General features: G+C 37.8%; 1 protein-coding gene across 6 annotated transcripts in view; it reads left to right on the forward strand.

Annotated features, from left to right (window-relative positions):
* Nucleotides 1–27904, forward strand: part of FMN1 (formin 1) — a 373160-nt gene that overhangs the window by 184029 nt on the left and 161227 nt on the right. For all 6 annotated transcript variants that reach the window (XM_016160807.2, XM_016160801.2, XM_016160803.2 and 3 more), the window contains 2 exons: nt 4560–5320; nt 10435–10585. In XM_016160807.2, coding sequence (XP_016016293.2) covers nt 4560–5320; nt 10435–10585 — 912 coding nt within the window. The remainder of the gene's footprint in view (nt 1–4559; nt 5321–10434; nt 10586–27904) is intronic.

Below are 27904 nucleotides of genomic sequence, written 5' to 3' on the forward strand. Positions count from 1 at the left end.
AGAAACAGCATGTGCAAAAGCATAAAGATGTGGAGTTGATCATATGTTTATGTCTGTAGTGGTACAACATAGGGAAAGTATAGAGAGGTATCTGGAAAAATAAGCAGAAACTAGGTTTTGAAGAGCCACAAGTATCATGGAAAGAATTTAGGTTTATCTGCTATGTAGCATAACTATCATCAATATGGGTAATGGGGGAATACCCCCATTACGGGGACATGTGAGAATGAGGAAGGGACTTTTTAAAATAACACATTACTTTGGAAACTCTGAAATGACCCAAGTAGAAGTCATTGACGAAAATAATCCACCACTATTGTAGTGTCACACTCCCTCAGGTGCGTTTAGAGCAGAATAAAGATTAAGAACAGTTGCTGTGGGTTTCAGTGCTGGCTGCCCATTGGAATTTCTTGGGGGAGCTTTAAGGATACCAGTTCAAGGGCACCATCTCAGACCAATCGAATGGTGGTATGTGGGGATAGTCTCGCCCATTAGCTTTCTAGGTGTTTTTAATGAGAGCCATTGCATTAGATAGATAAAAATACTGCCAATGATGGGAACAGATGATTGTAATAGGATAGTTTAATTGGGATCGCTCTCTTAAAGATTTCAAATTAGAAATCTTTAAGAGAGCATGGATATAGATTAGTAGACGAAGTTGGGAAGAGGATGTGATTAAAAATGAAAGAAATGAAACAATCAAGCTATGAGTAAAGGATAAAACTTGGATGAAGTCTATCAGATGAAACTTGGGGAAGACTAGAAAGATGTCAAACCTCAGCACCTTCTCCTTTCAAATGCTATATTGGGGCGAAAGCAGAAAAACAGACTTAGCAGAGAGGGCTGGGGAGAGGGAAACCCATAATGGTTCCTATGTCCTAAAGAACGTTTATCTAAAAATGAATAGAAAGTTTGTAATTGTTTTGTCTCCTGTGTACAAGCACCATATTCGGTGAGAAAGTAAAGGACACTGAAAAGAGAGCCAACAGGATTTAAAAGTATTATGTTCCCTTGGCCCAGCCTTAGCTGCAATTTTGGCTCTAAGGACCTGGACTTGACATTTCATAAAGATTCCCAGGATCCTAGGCAAACATTAACCAGCAGTATATGATTATCTAACAGAAAGTTCTACTCTCTGTATTTGATTCACCAAATCATTAACAGTCCTTCTAGCTGTGGCTCTGGACGTAGGAGGGGTAAGAGCACATGGTCTCCATGTGCAAAGTAGAAGTGGCACTTAACAGGAAGTAGAGTGAAAAATGGGGTTAAAAACCAGCTCTCCCAAAGGCTCAATTCATGGTGTGCATGGACTCGAGATTCTTCGTTTGTAATAGAGCCAGGCACAATTTGCTATAATTGATAGGATATGGACAGATACAGAATGAATGAGGTGCTTATTACTTTAACCACTTTGAATTACTATGTCATGCTGAGCTTCTGAACACAACCAAGACAAAATCAGAATGATCAAAGGGATTGTGAGACAGGGAAGGGCAAAGGTAAGTTGCTTCTTTATGTGGGCCATTTAAATTTTAATGGTCAGAAGGGTTTCTTACTATAATCTCAGCATATTTATATGGAGTACATGGAAATTTAGTATTTCCTTCTTATTTGGTAATTCTTCCTATTAGTGAATACAATTTGTGAAGAAGCCATTCATGGAACCTGGTAATCTGTTCTCATACCGTGGATGTTTGCAGCAGAGGAGGGGTGTTGAGAGAGGACACTGGTTGCAAAGGCTGCTATCAAAGAGCATGGTTTGGAGAGAGGCAAGACATTATGTAAGACAAGATTACGGGACATATCTGGGGAAGGGGCAGGAGCCAAAAGTGGAGAAAGTTGTCAGAGAACAGATCAGAAGAGCTTTTTGTGCAGGGATCTACAACCCTCCCCCGTCCCCCTCGCCCCCCTGCCCTCCCCCCGCAAACCCCGCACTGCCCTGGGAGGGCGAGTGAACCTTTGTATTTGCAGCCATTTCCCAGCGCTACCATCACTGCCTCAGCTCCACTTCAAATCATCAGGCATTAGATTCTCATAGGAGCACTTGTTCCTAGTGCCAAAAAGGCTGGGGACCACTGCTCTATATGTTATTTTACGTATATTAACTCATCTGCTTCTCATCACTGCCTTGTGAGGTGGATTCTGTTATCATCCCCATTTTACTTGTAAGAAAACTGAGGTACAGGGAAAGGTTAAATAACCTGCCTGATTTGTGCTCTGTCCACTGCACTAAGCAAATGCATTACAGAGCCACCAAAACACTATATAGGTGTATGGCTCAGCTTCAGCGGATCTGGAAGATGCTTGGTTGACAGGTGGAAAGTAGGAGAGGTGGGAACCAGGGCTTTTGCTTTAGCTATAGGCTAGTTGTGTGATAAAGGGAAGGTTTCTCTGTGGAGCATGTCTTTGCAACTTTTTCATATCATTAAGGAGTTGAACATCGAGCACAATTATTGGGTCATCAGAATTATTTGGCTTTTAACCTTCTTGGAGGAAGGTTACATGGAAACAACAATCAAGAGTTAATTTGCTGTGGCAGAACTGAACTAGTCACTAAAATAAAATTAAAATATTAGCAAGTAAGTCAGGGTGGGACTCTGGGCCGGGATGGGGATGGAGGTGAGCAGGGGAGGGAGACGGAGGTAGAGATGGAAATACGGGTAAGATGTTGAAACAAAGATTATCTTGATCACGTAGTTGAAAGAAGCTTGAAATTCCTTTTAGGCATTTGGTAGTAGAACTCATGAAAGATTGGGTAAATGTATTTGAAGTACATTATTTATCTCGACTGCTTTAAATTTTCCTAATTCTGAGCCCATCACTCCACAAAGGTGGAATTATTTGGAAATTTTTAATAATAATTAGAGATTTGTTAGTCTCTTACTGTAATATCATCATAAGCAACAGTAACTAACAGTAACACTTATTCAGAACTTACTGTGTTCCCCCTGTAATACCTGCTGCTTTATAGGAAATATCTCATTTTATCTTTATAAAAACTCTCGAGATGGTTCATTGCTATTTTCACTTTACATTTGAAGAAATTCAGGCTTGAAACACAAAGTTCCTTGTCCAAATTCATAGAGCTAGCAACTGACTAAGCCAGGATGTAAACCAGGTAGTATGAATCCAGAACTCAGGCCCTGAACCCTCTGTGCTATACGAGAAATTGATGGTGCCCTAAACTCCCCATTTTTTTTGCCCCGAGTTGGATTGGGGCTGTCTTGTTCACATATTAGAACATCAGCTTTAGACAAATCTTGTCTCCAGTTATTTGGGGGTTGGGTTGTGACAGCAAAGATGAACCTAGTAAAAACATAGTTAAAAGTATCTTAATGAAATTAGAGAATCTTCCTATGTCTTCTTTACCTTCCCTGACTAGACCATTACAATTATTTCCTTAACTTTTCAATGCAAAATGGATCTGCACTTGTATAAACTTTGTATACAAGATATTCATAGGTTGAAATTATAGCGAAGAAATTTTTATTAGTCATAAGGAAGGCTCTTGGGACAGTGACTGAATGTAACTATTACAGTGGTTTTTATCCATCCACCCCTTCAGTACTATGTACCTGCTGTGCTGGCCCCTGGGATACAAAAATTAAGAGATGCTATCCCTGATTTCATCACGTGGAGTTTGTAATCTCCATGGGAAAAGCAGTAACTAAGTAAGTTCACTGGAAATATTTAATTACTGTTAATTGGATTTTGGAAACTCTAATAAAATTGTAAATTTGATTAGACTAACTGGCTTTGAATGCTGGGAAATGGACTACTTACTGACTGGAAGTATGCCAGCTCTTCTAATAAGTGTGAAACCATAGTCTCAAGGCACTGAAATAACTGAAAAGATAAGTATTGAAAAGACAGGCATCACAAAATATAGTTTAAAATGCTGGGTGTATAGAAGAGAAAATTTGCATATCTTAATATTCTCATTTATCTGTGCATTCATTTTGATTATTTATTACTATATCATGAATGATTATGAAACAGCCACAAACACTTTTCATGGGCGGCTTTGATTTGGAAACATGTATCATAGCTCCCACTTGCACTTTTCGTTTCTGCTGAATTGGTCCGGAAACCCCACAGAGGAGACATTCTAAGGAAGACTGTGAGAACAGCAGCTCCAAGCCAGGAGGCTCTCCAAATCTAATTTTTTGTTAAAATTTTGTTTTTCCAAACCAAATCCAAAAGTAATAAAAGATATATTCAAGCATGTTCAAATCTTTATTAAAAGTTTTGTCTTGCATTTGATATTAAAACCGGGTGAAAGTTCTTAGATGACAGTTTTACTTTAAGCCTTAATCCATGGTAATTATTCCCCATGAGCTCATACTGGATGAAATTCTGCTTCTACTCCAACTGTTTAAGTCCTTGGAAAATTCATAAAGTGAAATTTACACCCTATTGGATTCTCAAAAGAATGTCTCTCGATTTCCCTGTGTTTATGTGGGCTGTGCTGTAGTGGCATGGCGGCGGTATTGAATTTTTTATTTCTGATATTTGTTTTCATAAACTCTTTACTTTTTTTCCCACTGATATCCTTGCAGGCTCAGTTTGAACTTCAGGCCTTTCATATCCGGGGTGAGCATGCAGTGATAACAGCCAGACTAGAAGAAACCATTGAAAATCTCAAGCACGAGATAGAACACCGATGGCGAGGGGGATGTGAAGAGATGAGAGATGTGTGTATCTCCACTGACGATGACTGCCCTCCAAAGACGTTCAGAAATGTGTGCATCCAGACCGACAGGGAGACTTTCCTCAAACCCTGTGAAAGTGAAGGCAAGACAACCAGAAGTAACCAAATAATACCGAAAAAGCTGAATATCTCCTCTTTAAGCCAACTCTCTCCCCCAAATGACAACAAAGATATCCATGCACCACTTCAGCCTGTGGAAGGCATCCCATCAAGTCAGCAGAAGGCATCACCTCCCCCTCCTGCACCACCCCTACCAGCAGCCATCCCTCCTCCTCCCCCCCTGCCCCCTGGACTTGCACCTTTGCCACCAGTACCTCCCCCACCACCTGTGAGTGCTGGGCCACCACCACCTCCGCCACCTCCTCTGCCTCCAAGTGTGGGACCTCCCCCACCTCCTCCCCCACCACCACTGCCTAACTTACCTGCTCTGCCCAACAGTGGGGGGCCCCCTCCTGCTCCAACACCCCCAGGACTTGTGCCCCCACCTCCTCCTGGACTCTTCTTTGGAGTTGGCCCTTCTTCTAGCCAATGTCCTCGGAAGCCAGCCATTGAGCCCAGTTGTCCCATGAAGCCTCTGTACTGGACTAGAATCCAAATAAGTGATAAGAGGTAAGTTCAACTTCCCCGGTCCATTCTCAGCTTGTAGATTCCCAGAACTTTGCCTAAGTGATGCTTTATTCTTATCAGTTTAACATCTGCATAGTGTAGCACTCATCCTCAAATGTGGTACAGTGAGTTCCCTGGATAAACAAAGTTGGAGTGTTTTGGGGAGAATGTCTGTCCCACTAGGTCTTGTGTGTGTTTTCTATGGATTGATGCTGGGAGAAATGATGTGTTCAGTGTCAGATCCTTCTCTAAGATAACTGTTCCATTTTACAGACCAGAAAAGAGCTCAGATCTAAGTTAGAGCCTTCTCCTACATCCCTACAATTAGCGAGTAGTCATAAAGACATTCAGCCTGAATCTATACTGTAGGTTTGCTGAAGATTTTTAGAATATCCGTCTTATCTTTAGATGATACCATCAATCTTATGATCTGGTTTCTAACAGGTATGTGTAATCTTCTTTCCCTCCTTCCTTCCCCCATCAAAGATATTCAGAAAACAACATCAAGGATTCAGACGGAATCATTCGAGGGAGATTCACTGATCTGGAGGAAGTTCTCCTTCTTCCTCCTTCCTCATTCCTTCCTTCCTTTCTTTCTTTCTTTCTTTCTTTCTTTCTTTCTTTCTTTCTTTCTTTCTTTCTTTCTTTCTTTCTTTCTTTTCTTGTCCTTTTCCTTTTTTCCTTTTCCTTTTCCTTTCCTTTCCTTCATGGCTGAGTCATTATTAGCTCTTCAGGTCAGAGGGGAATCTTAAACTATAAACTCTGTGCTTGAAATCTGATTCCCTAAGCCTCTCAGTGCCCTCACATCTTATACTTTGTTGCCCATCAGAAAAAGTACCAGTGGATAGCACCTTGTTTTTGTATAGCTTGTTAAACTGGGTCTGTAAGGCCGCAAGATATAGTCGTTTGGAAACTTTCATTCAAATGAACGTGAATAGGATTTTTTTTCTGCCTCGTTTCGGAGCCTGTCACTAGGACAATGAGAGATGCAGAGTTGCTTCCTGACTACTCTCTAAGTTTGAAGTTCATTTGCTTGCCAAGAACAGAAAATATGGAACACATTTTTTAAATTAAGTTTTTTGAACTTATTCACAAATCAAGATGTGGTAGTGAATTTTTCAATTTATATAACATTTTGCTTGGGTGAGGCAGGCTATTGAACACAATAATGTGCAATTCACAGGTATAAAGCAACTGGAGATCACTGTAGGAGGAGGGGAGGATATCTTAAAACTAAGCATATGGCAAACTAAGTTGATTATGTACTTCATATTCACCCCTTTCTTCTTGCCAGAAAGTAAGGGCCAAGAGTTTATTTGGGGAAAATCCTGATTTTTAATGCTGATACTTTATGATTTCCCAAATGAGTAGTTAAAAAAAAAAAAAAAAAGAGATGATCTTGAAATAGCTCCTACCATTAGCTAAAAAGTATTAGTCTTCCTCTTTTCTCATTTAAGACTCAGATGACATTTTCTAAGAAATAATTTCCCAGAATATTTATTTGGAGTTGTATTCCCTTATTAGTGTTCTCAAATTAATGTGCAGCCCTTCCAGGGTGATGAATCCAACCTGTCAGCCTTGGAGTAATGTGTTAGGACAGCACTCAGAGCTGTCCACACCTGTGTCTCACTTCATTCCCCGAAAGACTTCATGAGCAACCAAAATCACAGATCATAGCAGCAGCATAACAGTGCCTCTGGGAGATACGGGCCCTTTGCCCACTCTTCACGGTGGAGCAAAGCCAAGCTGCAGATAATCCTTGTCTGTATTTTTCCTTCCTTATGTAGTTGGCCATTTTGAGAAAGAAAATTCAATGCCAAAGCTCTTATTAGTTTTACCATAAATTTAGGGCTTAAGTTTTGAGCAAAATGAAAAGTAGATGAATGTACTTCCGTCCTTGACCTGGGACATCAGGAGAGCCCCACATGGTGAACATGTCAGCCTTGAAACTGTCTTTGGGGGTAGGGAGAGGCTTCTCTACAACCGTGAGTGAAGACTGCAATGTGGGCACTTCCTGATGCACCACACATTCCATTTCTTGTATTATGGGCATCTCAAAATGTTTTTGTACCTTGGAGCATGACTACTTCTTTTAAACTAAAATAGCCTAAAGATTCTGTGTAGTATTCATTTCTGGACAAAAATAAAATTATGTGGGATGCGTTATTTTAAAGGAAATGAAATGCTATTTTAATATTTTGTACAAGCAGAGGGGTAAGCACTTCGTATAGTACACATGATAAATTTTGGTCTTGGTCTTCTGGGGAACCAGGAGTATAATACTCATTTCCTCTGTTGTGTATAAATACTGCCTCTCATTCACCTAGCTTGCTTTTCATTAATGTGAACCGATTTTTTGACTTTTGACATTTTTGCCTCCTTTGGGTGTTTGTTTTCTGGTTTCTAGAAAAGGGAAAAGACATTTAGTTACAGAAATAGAAATCCTCATCCATCTACTTTTTCAACTTTCTAATAATATCTGTCTTCCTAGTGGGTGTTACTCCTCTTTCTCCCTTAACCTTCCCCGCTCATGTCCTACGATGGACATGTCCACCTTGCTGAATCTGTGAAGACACCCAGCCTTCAACATGCTCACCCAGTTTCCTCAGTTATGCCTACATTTTTGATCATTACCTCTCCTGTGCTTCTCAATCTCCTCTCTCTCTCTCTCTCTCTCTCTCTCTCTCTCTCTCTCTCTCTCTCTCTCTCTCTCTCTCTCTGAATCAACCCGCCTAGCTCTAAAAGCCAGTAGGCGCTCTGTGTACCTGGGAAAGGCCGGGAGCGCGGGAGGGCCGCTCTTTCTGCAGTGAGGCCCAGGAAGGAAGAAGCGGGTTGACCCCCAATTCCTTAAAACAACCTCTACTATATATTTTCTTTCTAGATATTAACATATCAATTATTTATAGCTGAAACTCATACTGTACTAATATATTATCTTTTCTCTTGTCCTGTCATAGTTAATGTTTGCTATTTAAGTCTGTAGATCAATGATTCTCAGAGTGTGGCTCTTGGGCCAGCAGCATCTGTATCTCCTGGGATCTTAGGGGTTTTGTTTTCTGATTTCTAGAATAGGGAAGAGGCATTTAGTTACAGAAAGAGAAATCTCATCTATCTACTTTTTCAACTTTCTAATAAATGTGTGCCTTCCTAGAGGGTATGTTCTCCTCCTCCTCCCTTCCCCTTCATTCCTCTGCTTTCCCCTTTCTCTATCTGTCCCCTCCCACTCTTGCTTCTTCCCTCTTCCTTCTCCCACCATCCTCTTCCTCCTCCTCTGAGCTAGAATTATACGTTTAGTGGTCAGAAAAGAGTTGACCATAATGACAGATGGTTTACTGTGAGCGAGTCCTTGTTACTGCCCCACAAAATTCCAGTTACCACCAACCCAGTGAGAGGTGGTATTCCAAAATTTTTTCATTCAGTATTGGAAATGTATTTTCCCATAGAAACAATGTAAATGGTGATGAAGTGCTCAGTCCGACTGCCAAAGCCAGTTTACTCTGGAAAATGAATGAGTTATAGCATTAGTCAAACTGGCCTAAGCTCCGAGTCCTTGGAGCTGGGGCTACAGGTGCAGGGGATGGCTCTGAACAGTCTGCCTTACATATCACGTCACCTCCCTCTATTGAAGCGCCCTCTCCTCAGCTTCTCAGAGCCTTCATGAAGCCCGAATCAGGAGCCCTTAACAGGCTACATGCTCCAACATTCCCAGGCTCTCTTCCCCCATCAAGATCTCCCTTCCTGAGTGTTGATGAGATAAGCACTTAACATTAATGGTGTTTCTGTTTCAAATTGAAGTTGAGTGGCAGAGGGCAATGGCTGAGGAAGGAGCACATAAATGAACGTGTACTTCATTAGAAATTTTTAGTCCTTGGGTGATGATTTCACAGACATTTATTACACAATTATATGTGTTAACTTACATATGTCACATATATACTCTTAAATGGCTCAAATATTATATTAGAAAAATTATAATTTTTAAAAAAAGTAGAAGCAATTGTGGCCATAACCAAAATGTCATATTTCATAGGGAAGGCAGACATATAGTAAAATGTGAAGATGCAGATCTGAAAAAGCAGTATTCCCAGTTGTTTTGAATATGAAAATCATCTTTTAGTATCAAAAAATTTTGTGGACTACCCCATATAATCTTTAAGTTTTCACTGACTGAGAAAATACATATTGAAACGAAGACAAATACTTATAAATAGGGATCATAATGTATACATATATTTGAAAAACAATAAATATGTAGATTTTTTTTTCTGTCTGGGCACTAAAAATGTTTAAATAAGACAAAGTAATTTAAGAAAGTGGACATTTGGGCAAAACGTGTTCTAACTGAAGGGAGTCTGAACAGTAGTAACCCATCCAAGTCAGCTCTCAGAGACTGTTCTTCTGTCCCCGATTTTCCATATCTTCTTCCCTTTTTTTTTTGTTTCAAAACTAAGGTGCCCCTGTTTTCAAAACAAAACAGTCTCCCCGTCGCTGCTTTACTTGAAATCCCAGTAGGGGCTGGTGCAATGGAGTTTTTTGGCTCGTTGTTATTGTCAGTAGTGTTAGAGTAGGGTGTTATAAATCAAGTATTTCTAAATGAGCACAGCCTGTTCATGTATTATGGGTCCTGCACTGAGGTGACCTGAAAACCATGTTTAAAATCTCTCTTTGGATTTGTTCACCTTAGTACTCCATTTTCATTCTATTTAAAAATTATCCCCTCTGTGTCGTTAAATCGATTATTTCTCAGCCTTTATAACGATGCCCATTTTTATCCATCATGGAAATGCCACAGATTGAGGGAGGAACGACTTACATGGCCTCAACAGTCTGAATTCGAGGATTTCTGGTCCCAGAGTTTCTCTAGATCTCTTTCTCTGTCTCTAATGACCATTCTGTTTTGGAAATGTGTATTTGCTTTAATGTTCTGTGGTATATTTTGACTTAAAAAAGTAACCCCCAAAGCTTTTCTCCAAGCTGTATCAAGGATTTCTGTGTGTGTGTATAGTGGGGGGAGAGGGGGATGTTTAATGAGTTAAAAAATGAATTACAGATTTTATTGTATTCTATTCTGTTTTGGTTCTTAAGTCTAAGTCTAACTTATCATTTTCTCTTTTAAGCCAAAGCACTACACCAACCTTATGGGATTCCTTAGAAGAACCTGATATTCGGGATCCTAGTGAATTTGAGTATTTATTCTCCAAAGACACAACTCAGCAGAAGAAAAAACCTCTGTCAGAGACTTATGAGAAAAAAAACAAGGTCAAAAAGGTATTGAGTGATTATAGTAATCATTGTAATTATATATATTTTTTGTCATTCATGGGAATTCATTATGTGCTGCTGATTTGCTTTCCCTCTGTTTTCAAAAAAATGTTTTGGAAGGTTTTGAGTCACAGATGACAAAAAGGAGCCAATAGTTTGAGAATCTGTGCTTGCTGTTGTGGTCCTATCATCTGAATTTTTAAACAAGTTTCTTAATTTAATCTGGAGTTTTTTCAGCCATTAATTCTATTGAAAAAATGGCTATTTAAATTTAATTAATAAAATTAACATAAAATAAAAAATTCAGTGTCACCAACCACTTTTTCAGTTTTGTTCTGTGATGGGTACTACCGTATAGCACAGATATAAAATTTTCCTGTCATTACGGAAAGTTCTATTGGCTAGTACTATTTAAGCCACTAGGATATTTTGGTGAAAATAAATAAATAAATAAACAAAACAAAACAAACAAACAAAAAAACCCCAAAACCGAAAGATTCTTGTCCTGTGGAGCTTAAAGATTAACAATTGACGTTAAAAACAAAATTTAAATCATGTGATAGAGCAAGTAAGGAGGATCAGCCTTGCCACGGTGGGGAAAGGGCTGCGGTTTTAAATAGAGTGTTCAGGACTGTCCTCATTGACAAAACAAAGGTGACTTATAAGGACTTAAAATCTGAGGCCTCCAGTCATCTTGTCAGAGAACAAGTTCAGGATCCTCAGTCAGACAGCTGTGAAGTTGAATCGTAGCTGTGTCATGCACTGGCTATGTGACCTAAGTCAAAGTTCTCCCACTCTGTGCCTCGGTCCCCCAACCACAACATGAGATGCTGTCTGCTTGTACTGTTATTCTAAGTAATTATTAAGTGAGTTTTAGTGTCTGGCACACAGTCAGCCATCAACAAATGGTAACTACTTCCATTTGCTACTGTTTGCTGTCACTGCTGTTATTTCTCTGAATTAGTGTTTTGATAGTAGCATGAATGATGTTAGGGTGAAGTAAAGTACTTGGTTCTGCTATTGGTTTGCCATGTGAGTGTGGGTAGGTTGTCTTCCTTCACTAGACCATATTTTGCCTTTTCTGTAAAAGAGGATTAGCAATATCTGAGTCTGCCTAACCCACCAGGATGTTGTGGAATTCAAATATAAGAGGGTTTGAGGAAGTGTGCAATATTGAACGATACTATCATCAACTCATTATTCTTAAATTATATAGTGGGGTTCATCCATTGGTTCATATCTCAAGTAATGTTATAACTATGAAATCAGCTCTGCCTTACTGGGGAAAAACATGGGAAAAGCCTGGATGCATCACATTCAGATTTTCCTACTGACTTGAATTATGAATGAAAATCACAATCAACGTTTTTCACCTCTCAAGTACACTGGAATTGTGTTTTTGTGAGAAAAATGTAATCCCAATAATAAATTTCACAACTAATCTTTTAAGAGGACATATTGCATGAAACAATTCAAATTTTTTTTCCAAAATGATTATTTCCAAGCAAGAACTCAACATGCAGTTAGTTTTATATGAGATAGAAACAAATGTGCTTTATAGGCTGGCTGGCCTTTCGAATGCCATCTACAGAAGCAGAGACTATAGTTTCCATACAAAAGGCAAAAGAAGAATATATTCCAAAGGTCACCTCAATTTGCCACTTCCAGGGAGCCTTCTCTGACTAACCAGGAGCTGTGCTAAATGCATTCTTATGCAATATCATATTAAACTTAACTTTGTTCTCTATTCACAGATTACTATTACTTATTTGGTTTCTCTCTCTAGATGCTTGATAACATGTTTCTTACTCATAAAAGTAATTATTTTTGTTTTGGTGAATGAATATCTTTAAAACATCAAAGCATTTGGTTATTTATTATTCTTATCTTATAATTGTTGTCTACTCCACAAAGGGTTTTCACTAAGGCAGTTAGCACCTGATTTGTTTATTTGTTTCGCTGTCTGAGGGGGAAATACCCTTCATTTGAACTCCTTAATCCCTCTGAACAGTTAAGTTGCCATTATCCCGTATAATCTGCATCGTTGTAGTGTCTACTTTTTTATTTAAGTAGAAGCAAGAATATAGGTCTACTGGACTTGATGGTCTTGAGACTGCTTGGAGTTTTCAATGGGCTTAATGGCCTACCTTAGAGCTGAGATTTTAAGTTTTAAAGAAAACAACAAGCTGAATCAACACCAGATAACTCTAAGCCGGCCTCCTATAAGTCTTCCCTCCATGCCTGTGGTTAGATTTCCAGCATCAAGATGGATCCCTTGGTCTCTTTCAAGAGTCAGATGTTTGTTTTCTTTTCTCTTATAATTAAAATGAAAGTGAATTTTAGAGGTTGTACGCAGCTGAGGAGTTTCAGCATTGAGGCCAACTTCATCAACTTAACCGCAGAATGGTTCCCATACAAGATGACCAGGAAGACACATAGGTCTTACCAAATAGGTCTTTTATAACAACTAAAGTATGTGTTGGAGATTGAAATATCCAGCATTCTGTATCTCAGCTGTAGGGGCTTAGCCAGCATTGAGACGTACATGTGAACATCTCATAAATGTATCTGGTCTTCATCCCTCTCTGCATTCCAGTTGTTCCTAGTTCAGAAATAATTGTCGGGATCCCACTGAACTCAGATGCTAGTTTTTAGTTTCATATTCTGTACTAGATTTTAAAATTCCCATCAATGAACTGATTTAAAGCAAATAGATACATAGATTCTTAAGCCGGGCAGGTAGTCTGTTTTATAATATCATATAGTCTAAGAATTAGAAGGAACCTTACCATTCAGTAGCCTCATTTGGTACATGAGAAACTGAGACCTAGAAAGACCATATAACTTCTAGAGTTCGCACACTTTTAACTGGGAAGACACTGGAAATGCCCATCACTTGAGAGGATGTACAAGATCCTCATCATATTTGTTACTCCTTTACTTAAACAGTAATTTATCACAGTGATGATGGTAACAGCATTTACTGGGATGATCATTTTGATGTTTATAAATGAGAGGTAGCCATCATTAAAGTCATCAACAAAATATAGTTACACTTGTGCAAATCCTGCATATTTCCTACATTGTAAAATTATCCAGTTTTCTTCAGTCTTCCAATAACAAGCCAAATCTTTGAATAAAAAAGTTTTACATTTAACCCCAACAAAGAAATATGTAGATTCGGAGATGTTTCCCTTTGACTCCATCAATATTTTGAGTATTCACTAAAAATAAATAAATAATTATGACAGATTTATGTTGGCTACTCAGGCGTGTGCCGACCTCATTTGTGACACCAGACCACTCTGCCACTACAAACATAGCAATCAACAAATTAAGAACCAGAGTTCAAAACATCAGCTCTCGTTGGCACCACCAACCCTAGTTTTTGCTCTTTGATAACCTTCAGAGGAAATCATTTAACTTTCCCACACTGATTTCTTCTCTGTACAATGGGGAATAACAGCTCTTTACAGGGTTGTTACGAGAGTAAAATGAAATCATGGTTATGAAAGTACTTTAAGTATTCTCTCGAACTATGTATTAATCTCTTAGTTTCTGAACCAACATGAAAGCATCACAAAGAAATTCTTGAACATTCTCGAACATCTTTGATTTCCACAAAGTGGTTTTTTTTTTTTTTTTTTTGCCGGGGCTGAGGGTGGCCTCAAAACATTAGTATGTCCATTCCTAAAACTATTTGCAAATGGTGATCTCTACACCATTCTTGTTTTTCAATATTTATAGAATTCTGCAGCTTCCTCTAATGATATATTTTAGTAGTTAATCTTAAATTGGGTATATGGTCTGTAAAATAAGAGTTTCTATTTTCAATATGGCCATATTTACACTGCCTGTAAATTACATTCGTTTGTGGAAAGGTAGGTCAGCACCTTGACAGAGAGCCAAAAATCTACCTTTATTGTCTGAGATTCTTTCTTCTGGTGCCTGTCAAGGAAGTAACTACTCTGATAAACTTTCCAATTGCTTTCTAAACTTGCCCAACAACTTTCAGAAAATCAGCATGACCTGCCAGTATTCTTCCTCTCTTGAAATGTCACAATCTCACTTGAATTATAAATAATCTCTGTGCTTGTTCCCTTCTCTGTAAGATGTATAAGATTGTTCTTTTTCTTCTGCCTTTTTGATAGATATTTCTTAAGAATAATGAAATAATGACTCTTCCCTGAGCGCTTTATGGGGAGGGGGTTCTGGAGGGGAGGGTTTGTGACAGTTCAGCAGACACTAGTCTGTTGAAACGTCCTGGAGCTAAAAGCTATCAGTTGTAATTTGGTCACTTTGGCGAGGATCATAGCTGTAATTCTCAAATCCCAGACTTGGTGTCTCAGTTTAGTGAGGAGGGGAGAAGGATGGAAGGAGAACATTGTTTGGAAGCCTGAACGTAAATTTATAGGGTTCATAACCTGTTGCCTTCCAAGTTTATATAATTTCAGCTTTTGTGTACAAAGATCATTTCTCTGGCTGCCTTGGTGTAAGGTATATGCATTATTTTTTTTCCCCCAGGAATGGGGATGAATTTGCAAACTCCTTTATATTTCTCATGTGTTTGTAAAATGAGCAGGGAGTTTAGAGGCTATCATCTATAGAAATGAGTGAGATAAATTGACCGTATGTTGATTGCATCAATATATGACCTCGAGGTCATTCATTAGTATTTTGTCCAGAGTCCTTGAATAATACCTGGAATGATCAGGGCCTTCCTGTTCTTCAGCTTAAAGGCCCCAGAATGGTCAAATCTACTGAAAGCAAACAGGAGCTTTTAGTTCTTGACAGGCACCAGTTTACGAAAATTCTGCCTTATAAATTTTATTTGGAAATCAGATGTCCCAGAAAGTTAAGTTGTACTATTACTTTATTTACTTATTGGGGAGGGAAAAAAAGGTGGTTAGAATTTCTCAAATATGGATATCAATGATTCTTTCAGAATGTTGAATCTGAATATTATTTTTGGAATTCAACACTGTTTCTCTTGTTGGCTGTTAAACAGTAACTTAATCTGGACTTGCACCTCCGGCCAGCTGCAGTATCATTAGGATACTCATTACCTGCCCCAAACCACAAGAGGGCACCTCAGAATGCTGAGATATAAAGCCAAATTATCTTTGATTCCAGAGCATTGAGAAATGCACCCTATGAGAGAGTAACTGCCCCTCTGTACCCTCTTTAGTCTTGTTAAATCTCTTTATTGTGGCTTATGAGGCCAGATTTCACACAAACTATCCACACAAAATATTGGGAGCCAAATGCATATTAGAAAGGCTTGTAGGAATTAGTAGAATAGAAATCATTAGTAGGCGCAGTTCCAGTACTTATAATGAATGATTGCAGTATAAAAATTTATGAAGTATTACACTTAGCCCCTTTGGGACTGATTCTGGAATCATCTATACACACACACACACACACACACACACACAGCGTGTGAGAGAGTGAGCTTACAGTTTTTTAAACTTCCATATCTAAAGGGAGTGACAATTTGTTTGAATATACATTTGGGGTTATCTAATTAGAAAATGAAGAAGAATGACTGGATATTATGAAGTAGGCTGTCAGAGAAACATTATAAATATGTGCATTTTTTAAAAAGTACAATCCTGTCCTTCTAGTTGAGGAAAATTTTGAAGTCTTGCCTTTCTTTTCCTGGACCTCGTGCATTTATGATGATCACAGGTCCTTCTCTAAGACCATGACATGGGCCTGGGCTAGACAGTAGTTCGAAGGTGAGTGCCAGTGCTGGTGCTTGATCGTGGCAGGAACTCCTCTAGCCTCCAGTTCTAAGCTTGGAACTATGTGAGATAACAAGAATAGGCAGCAATCTTATATGTGTACTTAAGTCACAAACTCAGGTTGCAGAGATACTTTTGCAACTGAACTCAAATGTTTTGCAAAGTGCGAACATCTCCAATATTTACAGAGGCAAAAACGGACCCTGCACATATTAATGTTCTCAGGGGCATATGCTTAATATATACCCGTTCTCTGACCTTAACCAACTATTGAATATCAGGCAAGTCTCTTAAATTTTCCGGGTCTCATATATTTCATCTGTCAAAAGATGAGAACTTTAATTAGATGAATTCCAACAATCTGGTTATTACTTCTACTTTGCAAATGGGGGAACACTTAAGACTCACCAACTTTTGTTTTATTTATTCGAGGGTAGATGGACAAGGGATTCACATATGACCCAACATCTCAGCCCTCAGATCCGGGCACAATCTGATAGATCAAGCTGCCTGATACCATCAGCACCATGTCGTATGAGTCATAAGTATTTTGGAGCTCAGAGAATAGTTGTTAGGATTTTAATAAAACCTGGTCTTAAGACATAAATATATTGGGAAATTATATTAAACCAACTTTCTTTATGTACTGGGATACTGAAGGACTGGAAATACGATGGGGAAGACAGCAATGGAAAGACGCTGGAGAGCTTGTCTGGAAGGTAACTAGTAGTTACCTGCTAAGCATCTAGCCAATGTAACCTCTCTGGCCTTCTTTAACTGTCATGGCATCTAGAGTGGATGTTTTTAAAGATGCTTTCCAGATGCAACATATCGGTATCATGTCTGTATGTGGACACTTTCAAGCATACATTTTAAAACTAAGTATATACAAGTGTGTGAGTAGAATGAAACTGAATTTGGAAGTTGCTTTGTCAGTGAGTAACATGGGATATGCGACAAACCACCATCACAACCACAATGTTTCTTCTTTCAAAGATGCAATATTTCCCTTCTCAATCACACTTGTCTCTACTTAACAAAAAATGCATTTGGTGGCAGCAGTGTTATTCAAGCTGGGCAGCCTCCTTTGGATTGTGTGGCCCTTTACCATTTTCCTCTCCATCTCTCAGAGTTTTCAGGGTCCAGAGGCTAAGCCAGGAGTTCAGGTTACACCAGACAAAGCTGTCCACGTGTTTCTTAGGACGGTCTGGCTTCACCCCAGTACTATGGCCACACTACCAATTTTTGATAACATACCTTTTGGCCCAGAGCTTGATTTCATTTGAGCCTGACCTGATTTCTCTCCAGCTGAGGCTAATTTGCATGGCTGTAAACACGGGCCTTACAAAGCTCACCAACTGTGATAAAAGCAAAGGAAACCTGAGACCACTGGAAACTCAAAAATCTGCCTTCTGTATCTGAGCCTGACTCTGAGTCACGCCTCAACCCAGGAGGCTGCCAGCATGCAGCAGCTAAAGAAATGTTATTCTGATTGATCTGATTAGGGCAGCAAGGTTAGCCATGGTCAATTTACAAAGACAGTATGAGAAGAAATCATGTGTGTAGGCATGTTATGGGTCAGCGAGGCCCCTGCCAGAAGTTATGAAAAGCCACAGCTCTGCCAGGACCATTATCAGATCTCCTCAGTGGGGTACAAATGGGATTGGAGGGTTAGGGGCCCCTCCAGTGGAATGAATGACAAAAGGGATTGGACTGGGAAGAACTAGTGAGTCATGCTTGCTTCTAGCTGGATTCCTTAGCTGCAGAGCCCCTTGTGTGTGAGAGTTGGGGAGCCTGAGAGTTCTCCAGGTCAGGGTGGGGAGGACTGCCTTTAGCTCCTCTTTGTGATAGAAGGAGATAGTGGAAAAGCTGGTTCGAAAAGGACTTGAGGCTGTAGATTGACCCACAGAAAGCAGCCAGATGGAACCTATTGGGCATTTTGATCCCTTCCTTCACCAGAAGAGTGGTTTAATTGGGATCTGGCTCCAGGCCCTGGTTACTAAATAACCTGAGTTTTAGCGTTTTCATTTTCATTAATTAACTTTTATGCTAGTTACCTTATTAGTCACATTAGGCATTTTGCATGTGCAAAATATCCTGGGAGGTGAGAAGGGGGTGTCTTTAAAAACAGTATAGAGCTGCAAGTACCAGGGGGTTAATTCATGACCTAATTATCACATCACTTTTTACTCTCTTGTTGACTCTGTTGTATAACTTCCTTAGTTTACAACAAGCACAAAATCTTTTAAACTTTGCTTTCAAATGGTTATTTCATTCATATTGAATCTGAAGATTTTTGGATCATCCACTTGGGGTGTGGTTCTCTTCTTCTCTTTTCAGTTCGGGAACATAAATGTTACAGCACTGGGAGAAGGTACACTAATTAACAAAGATTTTTTTTTTTTTAAGATGAAGCCAACTGAAAGCCACTGTTGCTTGAGCTGGAGTTTATTATAAATAGTTCATTCTGTACTCTAATCATCTTACTAATAGGAAAAAATGAGACATCGAGAGTGTTGATTAGAGAAGAATGTGATTCAGAATGTATCAGCAAAATGCCTAAAGCATATGATGTTTGGAATGATTTAGTAAGACTGGAGAAACCGGGCCATGTGATGCTTTTGTTGTGTATTACATATACTCTTGGGGTGTGGAGATGTCTGAACAATTCAATTCAGCCCTGCAGGACACAGCTATTTCATTGCCACCAAAAAAAAACAAACAAAAAAAGGATGAACCCCTCTGAGGCTGAAGGTACACAGAGAAGGAGATAGGACTCAGACCAGCACAGGGAGTTCACACCTATCAACTAAGATCTTGGTGTTCGCCTCAGCCACCAGGAAGCCAGTGATGGGGCTGTAGTAGACGCCTGAGCTCCAGGTCTCTGACAAGCCGCTTACCCAACATGCCCCATGCAGCAAGAGTCACTAGTCTAATTATGGAAGGTGAGAGTGTCACTGTTGAGGCTGATCGGAATTTGATGTCACCCCAGTGGCCGGGGAAGGATAACAATGGGGCAGAAGTGTGGTTAGCATTTTCTGTCAGGTTCTTCACCAAGTAACAGCAGTGAAGAATCACAGGTCATTGAGATTTAATAATTTTATTAAAAATATATTTTAGAAAGATCAAGAATGCCCCAATGAAGTCCCAGCACTGTAATCATAATAACCAACAAAAAGGGTTCAAAAGGGCAAAAAGAGAAAAAAGGCTCCAGAAGTGGGAACGTCTGCCTTATACTTGGGCCATGATGGAGTGGTTCCAAATGCGTTCTTAGGCGGTTAGCAAGTGAGGTCATTTTGACTGACACCTGGCTGCTATATAACTTTGCCTAGTTCTCATGTACTTACCCAGAATACAGTCTAATTAGATTCATGAACTTCCAGGCATAAACATAGTATTATAATGAAGCTTAAATTGTAGGTAAATCAGAGTACTACCTTCCATGCAGGTGTCTGTAGCCAGATTAGGCCAGCTAAGACTATGATCTTCCTGTCCTTTGTCTCTGGGGTTGCAGGAGGAATTCTCTAACTACCAATACATGCTCTTTGGGAGGTCTCTGGGTTTCGCCCCTTTTCCTTGACTCCCCCTGTCCCTCATCTGACTAGCTACCTAACAATAGAGTAGTGGTTCAACAGGGGGTTCTGGAAACCACACAGGCCTGGCTTTTTCTTTCTGAGTTAACACTTTATCCATAAGGCAAGTCCCTTCATCTCTCTTAAGACTACTCTGTGCAGTTCCATTATCTGTAAAGTGAGAATAATAGTAGTACCTACTTCCAAGAGTGATTATGAGAATTAAAATAGTCTTCGTGAGGCGTTTAGCTTTGTGCCTGACTCAGAAATGTTTGCCACTGCCACCGTACTATCCTTACCGTCATCATTACCATGAGGAGCAATAAGGAATAAGGCTAAAGGAAAATCCTCTAATGTCCCTCTTAAAGGAGAACAGAAGGTTGGATTCTAACTAGAAGCCTCATTTCTCATTCAGTGATGGCTACCTGAACTCCTTTTTACCCTGTCATTTCTTTGTACGTGTACTACTGGGACACAACTATGTAGTTAAAGCAGATAAATTTAACCTAGATGCTCAGAGATGAATGTCTTCAAGGTGTGCCAAGGGAAAACCATTCACTAGAACAAAAAGATAATAAAATTTGTTTCCGTTTTCTAATACTATTAATCTCTATGCTACAATTTTAAATGTGCCAGCTGTTAGCAGCCAACATAACATAGTCTTCTTGAATCCTTTTAGAACATGATAGGTTATAAATAAATAAATATAAATGTGTGGCTGATTTAAGTGATGATGAAACTCTTAAAGTATGATATTTTAGATTTTCTAGATTAATAATGAAATATACAATTAATGATTATACTTTCTTAATTTTTATCAACATAACACATGGATATAATTTAAAATTCAAGTAGTATTAAAAGACAAGAAAAAACGAAGGTCCTGCATATCTCCAAAAATTTCAAGCAATTTTTCATACAGATGATAGCTTCTGGTCAAAATGAAATTGTTAGAAATATATATATCAATAACAAAAAATACAACCTAAATATGTCCATAACATAAACCTCTTTGCCTTTTAAAATTTACACTCACACCTGTAAATAATTCATAGATCAAGAAAGAAATTATGATGAGATTCAGAAAACACTTATAACTCAAAAAGTAAAAATACTGATTGTCAAAATTCATATGATATAGCTAAACTGTATGGTCTCAGTGATTATATTAGAAAAGAAAAGGGTCAAAATTAAATTAAGGTTCCAAAATTAATAGCTAAAAGAAAAAAACAAAGAAATCAAAAGGAAATGTTAGGTTGCATGACAAGAAAAACCATTTTTGTAGGTCAAATGTGATCAAATATTTATAATTTTATATGGTTCAACCTAATACATTTTAAAAGAGGAAAATAAAAATTATTTTAAAAATTAAATACAGTAGAGAATATCAATAAAATCAAAAGTTTGTTCTTTGAAAACTAATAAAATGACCTTGACAAAATCGATATCTATTTTGATTAAACATGGTTATAATTTTAGTAATGACAGTGAAAGACGATGTTTCTTTAAACTTCTTTCTAGGTAAGAGAGCTGAAGAAATGATATTTTGAGCTTCCCTTCAGGTATAAAATTGTAATGGTTAATATTTTTTAAATGAATGACTTAAAATAAGGTCTAAGGTATATTTTAATAATTTGATATATATTATTTAGAATTACCTTCTATATTCAGATATAAAATAAAATTTAAACTATATTGAGAATCCCAAAAGCTCTTTTTCTGATTGCTTAATTTTTTAAAGATAATTTTTGCATTAAAAAAATCAATACTTATCTAACACTTTGAATATTTGCCTTGTTTACAGTTAATAGTCATGTTAAGCACTATAGTAACTGTTATTTTGAGGGATACCATGTACAGGGGAATGTTCTTAGTCCTATGTCATAAACCAAATTGGTAATTATTATTTCTAGCCCCCTTTTATAATTGTAGCATGTGTTATTAATTCCCAAAGAATAAGAATAAAATAAAAATAAGAAACAAATATTTAAATTACATTTAGATTTATTTGATGATTCCGAAATTAATCTCAGCATTTTGCACTGTTCTGAGGTCATCGTGTGCTGGTTATAAAGATTTCTGGTTGGAGGAATGCTGGATATATCTGTTCTTTTGCTTGCACTTAAATATTTGGGACAAACATGAAAAAAAATTGAACTTTCAACAAGATTGAGTAAAACAAACATAATAATATTAGGAAAGTAAAAGCGAATGTGATTACAGGTGCAATAGAAATGTACAAGAGAATACCATGAGCGAACTTTTGCAAATAAATGAAAATCAAATGAAATAACTTCCTAGAAAAATATAAATTACCAAAACAGTCAAGAAAAAATAGAAACCTGAATATTCTTTAAATATTAAGGAAATTAGATCAGTAGTTTAAAATCTTCCCACAAAGTGTAAGTCCTAGATGATTTTATTACGCCAAACATTTTCTTCTTACACAAAATAGAAATTAGAAAATGATGTTACACTCAAAGCTAGTATGTAGTCTTCAGAATACCATCAGACAAGGACAGGAAATAAAAGAAAAATTACAAGCCAATTTTTCTCATATAAATTTGAAGATCCTAAACAGATTATTAGCAAACTGAATCCAGCAATGTCTAAAATATTACTTTATTGAAAGCATTAAAGTAGTCCTAAATAAAATGAGAGGCATAGTCTTCTCATGCATAGGGGAACCAAGATGTCAGTTAATCCCAAATTGATTTCTAGTTTCAAAGTAATTCCAATCAAAATCTAAGTAGGGTTACTTGGACTTTGACAAGCTTATTCTAAAAATTTGTATGGAAGAGCAAAGTTTCAAAAATAACTTTAAAAACAAATCACAAAAGAATGATTTCTTTAGTCTGAAGTTAAAAAACATGAAAGCCTAAAAATTTTATGGAATCATACATTTATGGCAAAATTACTTTTTAAAGCAAGGGAATAATAAACATAAAATTCAGAAAAATAAAATACTCTGATAAAAAACAGATAGGATCCTTATTCTACCTCGTCAATAAAAAGTAAGTAATAGGTAGCAAAGTAGCTATAGTGTGATGATAGTTGCACAGAAACAAAACAAAACAAAACAAAGGTCAAAGAAAAGAATCAAGGGTTCAGAAGCAGATTCATACATACGTGGAAACTAATATATGACAAATGTGGTACTTCAGGTTGGTGGGGAAATTATTAAAAAAAATATTTTAAAAATCAAGATAGATGTGGCCAAAAGGAAAGAAAACAGATCCTACCCTCACATCATGAATAAAAATTAATTCCAGGTGTATCAAGCACATGAATGAGATAGGAAAAAGTTAACAGTTTAAGAAAATAATATGGGAGCATATCTTTAACCTCACTGGAAAAGACACAAAAGCATAAATCAAATAAGAAATATGCACATAAAAATAAAATTACATTAAAATTCAAAAACTCCTGCTCGTCAAAAGATAACACAGAGTATGAAAAGATAAGCCACAAGCTTGGAGAAGACATTTGTAACATAAATAACTGAAGAAGAATTCCTATCTAAAATATAGGTAAAATTCTTACCAATCAATAAGAAAATGATCACCTTCCGAAAGAAGGGCAAAAGATATGAACAGGCTTATCATGGAGTGAATGGTCAATAAACATAAAAGGATAATAAAGCAGCAGCTAGGAAATGCAGAGATACCATTTTATACCAACCAGCTTGGCAAAAATTGAAAAGTGTAACTAACATATTGAGAGCCGTATTGGATGTCAAGCAGCAGGAACTCTCATTGCTTCTAATGGGAAGGTCAGTTCCATACACTTGGAAAACAATTTGGCTCTTTCTAGTTCATGTGAACATGTGTACACCCTCTGCTCAAACATTTGTACCTGTGTGCTAAGAGACTCATGTGAGAATGAGTCTGAAAATTAAAGTGAATAAATGGACTGAAGTAAAGCCGCATACTAGAATATTATACTGCTTTGAAAAAGTCAACTGCAGCTACACTGGTGATTCACAAACATGATGTTAAGTAAAAAAAAAAAAAAGTCACAAAAGAATGAGTCCATTGGTCTGAAGTTCAAAACCATGAAAAGCCAAAGAAGTTTATGGAATCATCCATTTGTAGCAAAACTGTTTTTTAAAAAGCAAAAGAATAATAAACATAAAATTCAGAAGACCGTTCCCTTTAAAAAAAAATTGTGGAGGAAGGTAGCCTTCGAAGGTATTAGTAGTTCTCACTTTCTTAATGGGTGTGTGTGAGTACATCATTTATTTTTGGCATTTTGTAAACTACATAAGTGTATATATGCTATTAAATTGCATGAGATTTCACAGCTTTTAAAAGGAAAATAAAAGTTCCCCCATCCCATTCCCACCTTGACCCACAGAGGCATCAGATTTCAACACTCTGAACTATCTCTCTGATATATATTCTGTTGTCTATTGTTTCTACAATTTTAGACAGTTACCATGGAATTCCCATTTTGGTAGACAAGGATTTTTATATTTCAGAGTTATATTTTAATTTATAAAAGTTCATTTTACTCTTTTTAAAACAAGAGTACAATTAATTTTCCAAGTTTATAAATTATAGTTTCTTCATATGTTCTTCTGCTTACTGCTTTCCTTAGCACAGAAGGAACTTCTTCCTTTTTAATACACATACGTTTTGTTCGTTTTGACTTCCATATTACATGGTAGAGGGTTTTTCAAGTATGTGATGATTCTTGGCTACTATTTTATATATTAGATCGAGATATGATAAACCTGTGTGGAAGCTCAGGATACATGGATAAGGTTTGCCCAGTGGTGGATCTCACAGTGGGGTAAACAGTGCAGACCAGTAATTTCATTCGCCACCCCCCACCCCCGCCCCACGTGGTAAGATATGTTTGTCCTTGCTCTTAGACTGACCAGTTTTTCCAGACAGAATTTTTCCAGGCACCTGACTGGGGGCTCAGGTTGTCAGCCTGACTGCTAGCATTCTGAGAGAGAAGCCCAAAAAGGGTGTGGAATTTTTAATAATTTCTCCATTTTAGCACAAGACCTCAACGCCATCCACTGTGTGCCTGATGTCCATGAGTCCTAAGTCTGATTGGTTGATTTTCTATTGAAACTATACTTCCTGATCATGATAGATGGTATTAGACATCCGGTACATAACTGCCTATAGACTGGCTTTTAAATAATCACCTTATATTTCTCTCCCACTTCACCCTTGCCTTCCCAAGCACATGATGCAACTAATTTGTGTGTGTCTGAGCTTCTGCCTCTCTCTGCAGACTATTAGGTATGTCCTTCCATCACTCTGCCATGGAATTTACCACTTTTTTACCTACTTCTGCATTCACATTTTGTTTTGAAATTAAAGGGGTCTGCTAGTTTCACTGAAGATAGATCTTGTGTTTCGGATCCTCAGTCTTATAATTTGGGTTGATTTTATAGGAGAAAAGAAGTGAAAAGGCCTTTACTCTTAAAACTCAAAGTTTTCAGCTAGATTTTCACATCTTAGAGGCGATTGCCTTGTTGCAATGTGACTGATGAGGTGTGTATATCCTTGCTGAAATGAGATGTATTTCAAAGGAAAGGACCCAGAATTAGTAGTCATATCAGGGTGACTCTGCGTAAATTACCGACCATATGTTTATTGCACTTGTTCATTTGAGAGAACCTCAGGGTATGTATATTCATGATTCCAGTCAGAAAAGATGAAGGGGCTCACTCTTCATGGATGATGGTGAGTAAATATTTTGGATCATTATGTTATTCCATTCACATGGATGACTGAAGAATCGAATATAATGTATGCTCACTTTCTATGATGGATGTGCTATGAAAGTAAGGAGGAAAATAAAGACTAATTATAGGGGAAATGTGCTGGGTTATATACCATAAGCCCTAACGGAATCTTGTAGCAATTTAAAAATACGTATATACAGTGCTCTTTCATCTTTCTTTTCTTACTAACATTTCCTGGAATTGTCATTTTATGTTTATGGAAGGAACTTACTTAGTCTACCAGAAGTGATGTGGTACTTATGTCAACTGTTGTTAGCCAGAAAATTAACAGAGTAGAAGGACTTAGGTTATAAATAGTGTGTACGTTTTAGCAATGACTGAAAATTAAGACTGTGTGTAAGGTTGTTCTAGGCGAAGTATGTCCATAAAAGGAAAAAGTAAAGTAGCCTTAGGTATCTTTAAAGAAGGAAATGTTTCTCTTTGAATTTTGTCATAGTTTCTGCTGTCTAGTGGCTCGAGGCCCTAATGCTAGGAGTACCCACTGTCACTAGCTCTTCACCTTCCAAACAGGAGTGGTAAAAAGCCAGGTAATTTTGCATCATGGTACACTCTAAATCAAAGGCCATCCATCATCTCTGATATCTTGAATGCAATGATTATCATATCAAAGACATACGATGACATTGAAGATAATAACTTTTCTGTTGCCCATTATCTCTAACCAGCTTGGAGTAATTATTAGCATGTGTTCTTTTCAAAAGCTTGACACTTTAAGTTTTGGAGAGAAAAGCCCTATTTGAGCCACCAAGAATATACATGAGACTAGGGTCAATGTCTTAATATTAAACGGGAAATTATATCGATAAGACAGGAAGTCCAAAGGTCTTATAAACTTTTTAATCTAGAATCCTCAGGGCAATGTGGCTCTCTGTGCATCTGGGATTAGCCTTATATGAGAAAGCCATCCTCCTTAACTGAGCAAATAGCTTTAGAGAAGACTCCATGTTGCTGGATAGAGAAAGGGGCACATTTCCAGCCATAGCCAAAAAATCTCTGGGAATCAGTGATTATATAAACATACAGTCATGCATATATATCAGGTACCATGCTAAGGTGCCAATGGTAGTAAGCAAACTAATACTTTCATTTGTGGTCACCTGGCTACTTAAAGTGTGGTCCACAGACCAGCAGCATAAGCATCACTTGCTAGCTTATTAGAAATACAAGAATCTCGGTCCCTGTATTAGTTTCCTGGGCCACCTCCACAAACCGGGTAACTAAAAATAACCAGTATTGTCTCAGTTCTGGAGACTAGAAGTCTCAAATCAAGGTATTGGCAGAGCCATGCTCTCCCTGAAACTGGGAGGGGCATCTTTCTCTTCTTCCTATCTTCTGGTGGTTTCCTGGAATTCTCTCGTATTCCTTCATCGTCACTTGGCATTCTTCCTCGCTAGCTTCATGTCTTCACATGGTCATCTTATAAGGTCATCAGCCACGTCGAATTAGGGGCCCATCTGACTCCACTATGACCTCATTGTAAGTAATTAGACATGCAATGATCATCTTTCCAAATAAGGCCACATTCTGAGGTCCTGGAGGTTAGGACTTCAACATATCTTTTTTTCAGGGGGAATACAATTAAATTCAAAAGAGGTCCCATCCCATTCCTAGTAAACAAGAATTTGTATTTTTAATGAAGTCTGGTACTTTACATACACGCAAAACTTCTAGAGGATATCACACAAATTCTTATTTGTTTTAAACTATAGGCAACTTTTTAGTGCCTCCACCAAACACTAAGGGCTTTGCCTATAATATGTAGATGCATGTTGGCTGTGAATGTTTCCCAGGCAATTTAGGAATAATGGAGAGAAAGTGTTCACTTTTCTCCTCAATGCTAGGTCCAGTAGTGTAAGAAGAAAAGCAAAGGAACAGGTGCTCTTCCAGTCGTTGATAGCCAAGCAGATTGGGTGGTGGGACAGGAGGAATTGAAAGTGGGATTGTAATATGGAAATTTAAAACAAAAGAAAAGCAGTAAAACACTGCTCACATATCCTGTGGCATCATGCCTCTGGCATATCTTTGAGTGGTGAGGCTCTAAACTCTCATCTCTCCTAAAATAGAAGTAAATAAATTCTGCGCCCTGCTGTTAAAGGTTGAATTACACATGTGGAATGAGTTCCTGGCCTTGGGAAAGTTGAGCCATGATGGTTGGAGGCAACCTGATGGTATAGAATTCAATTTTTCGGAGTTATCTTGATGTTATTAACTTCTGTTCCAAAGATAGGTCCTATTTCTT

The sequence above is a fragment of the Rousettus aegyptiacus genome, unplaced genomic scaffold (assembly GCF_014176215.1).
Source record: "Rousettus aegyptiacus isolate mRouAeg1 unplaced genomic scaffold, mRouAeg1.p scaffold_m13_p_3, whole genome shotgun sequence".
NCBI lineage: Eukaryota > Metazoa > Chordata > Mammalia > Chiroptera > Pteropodidae > Rousettus > Rousettus aegyptiacus.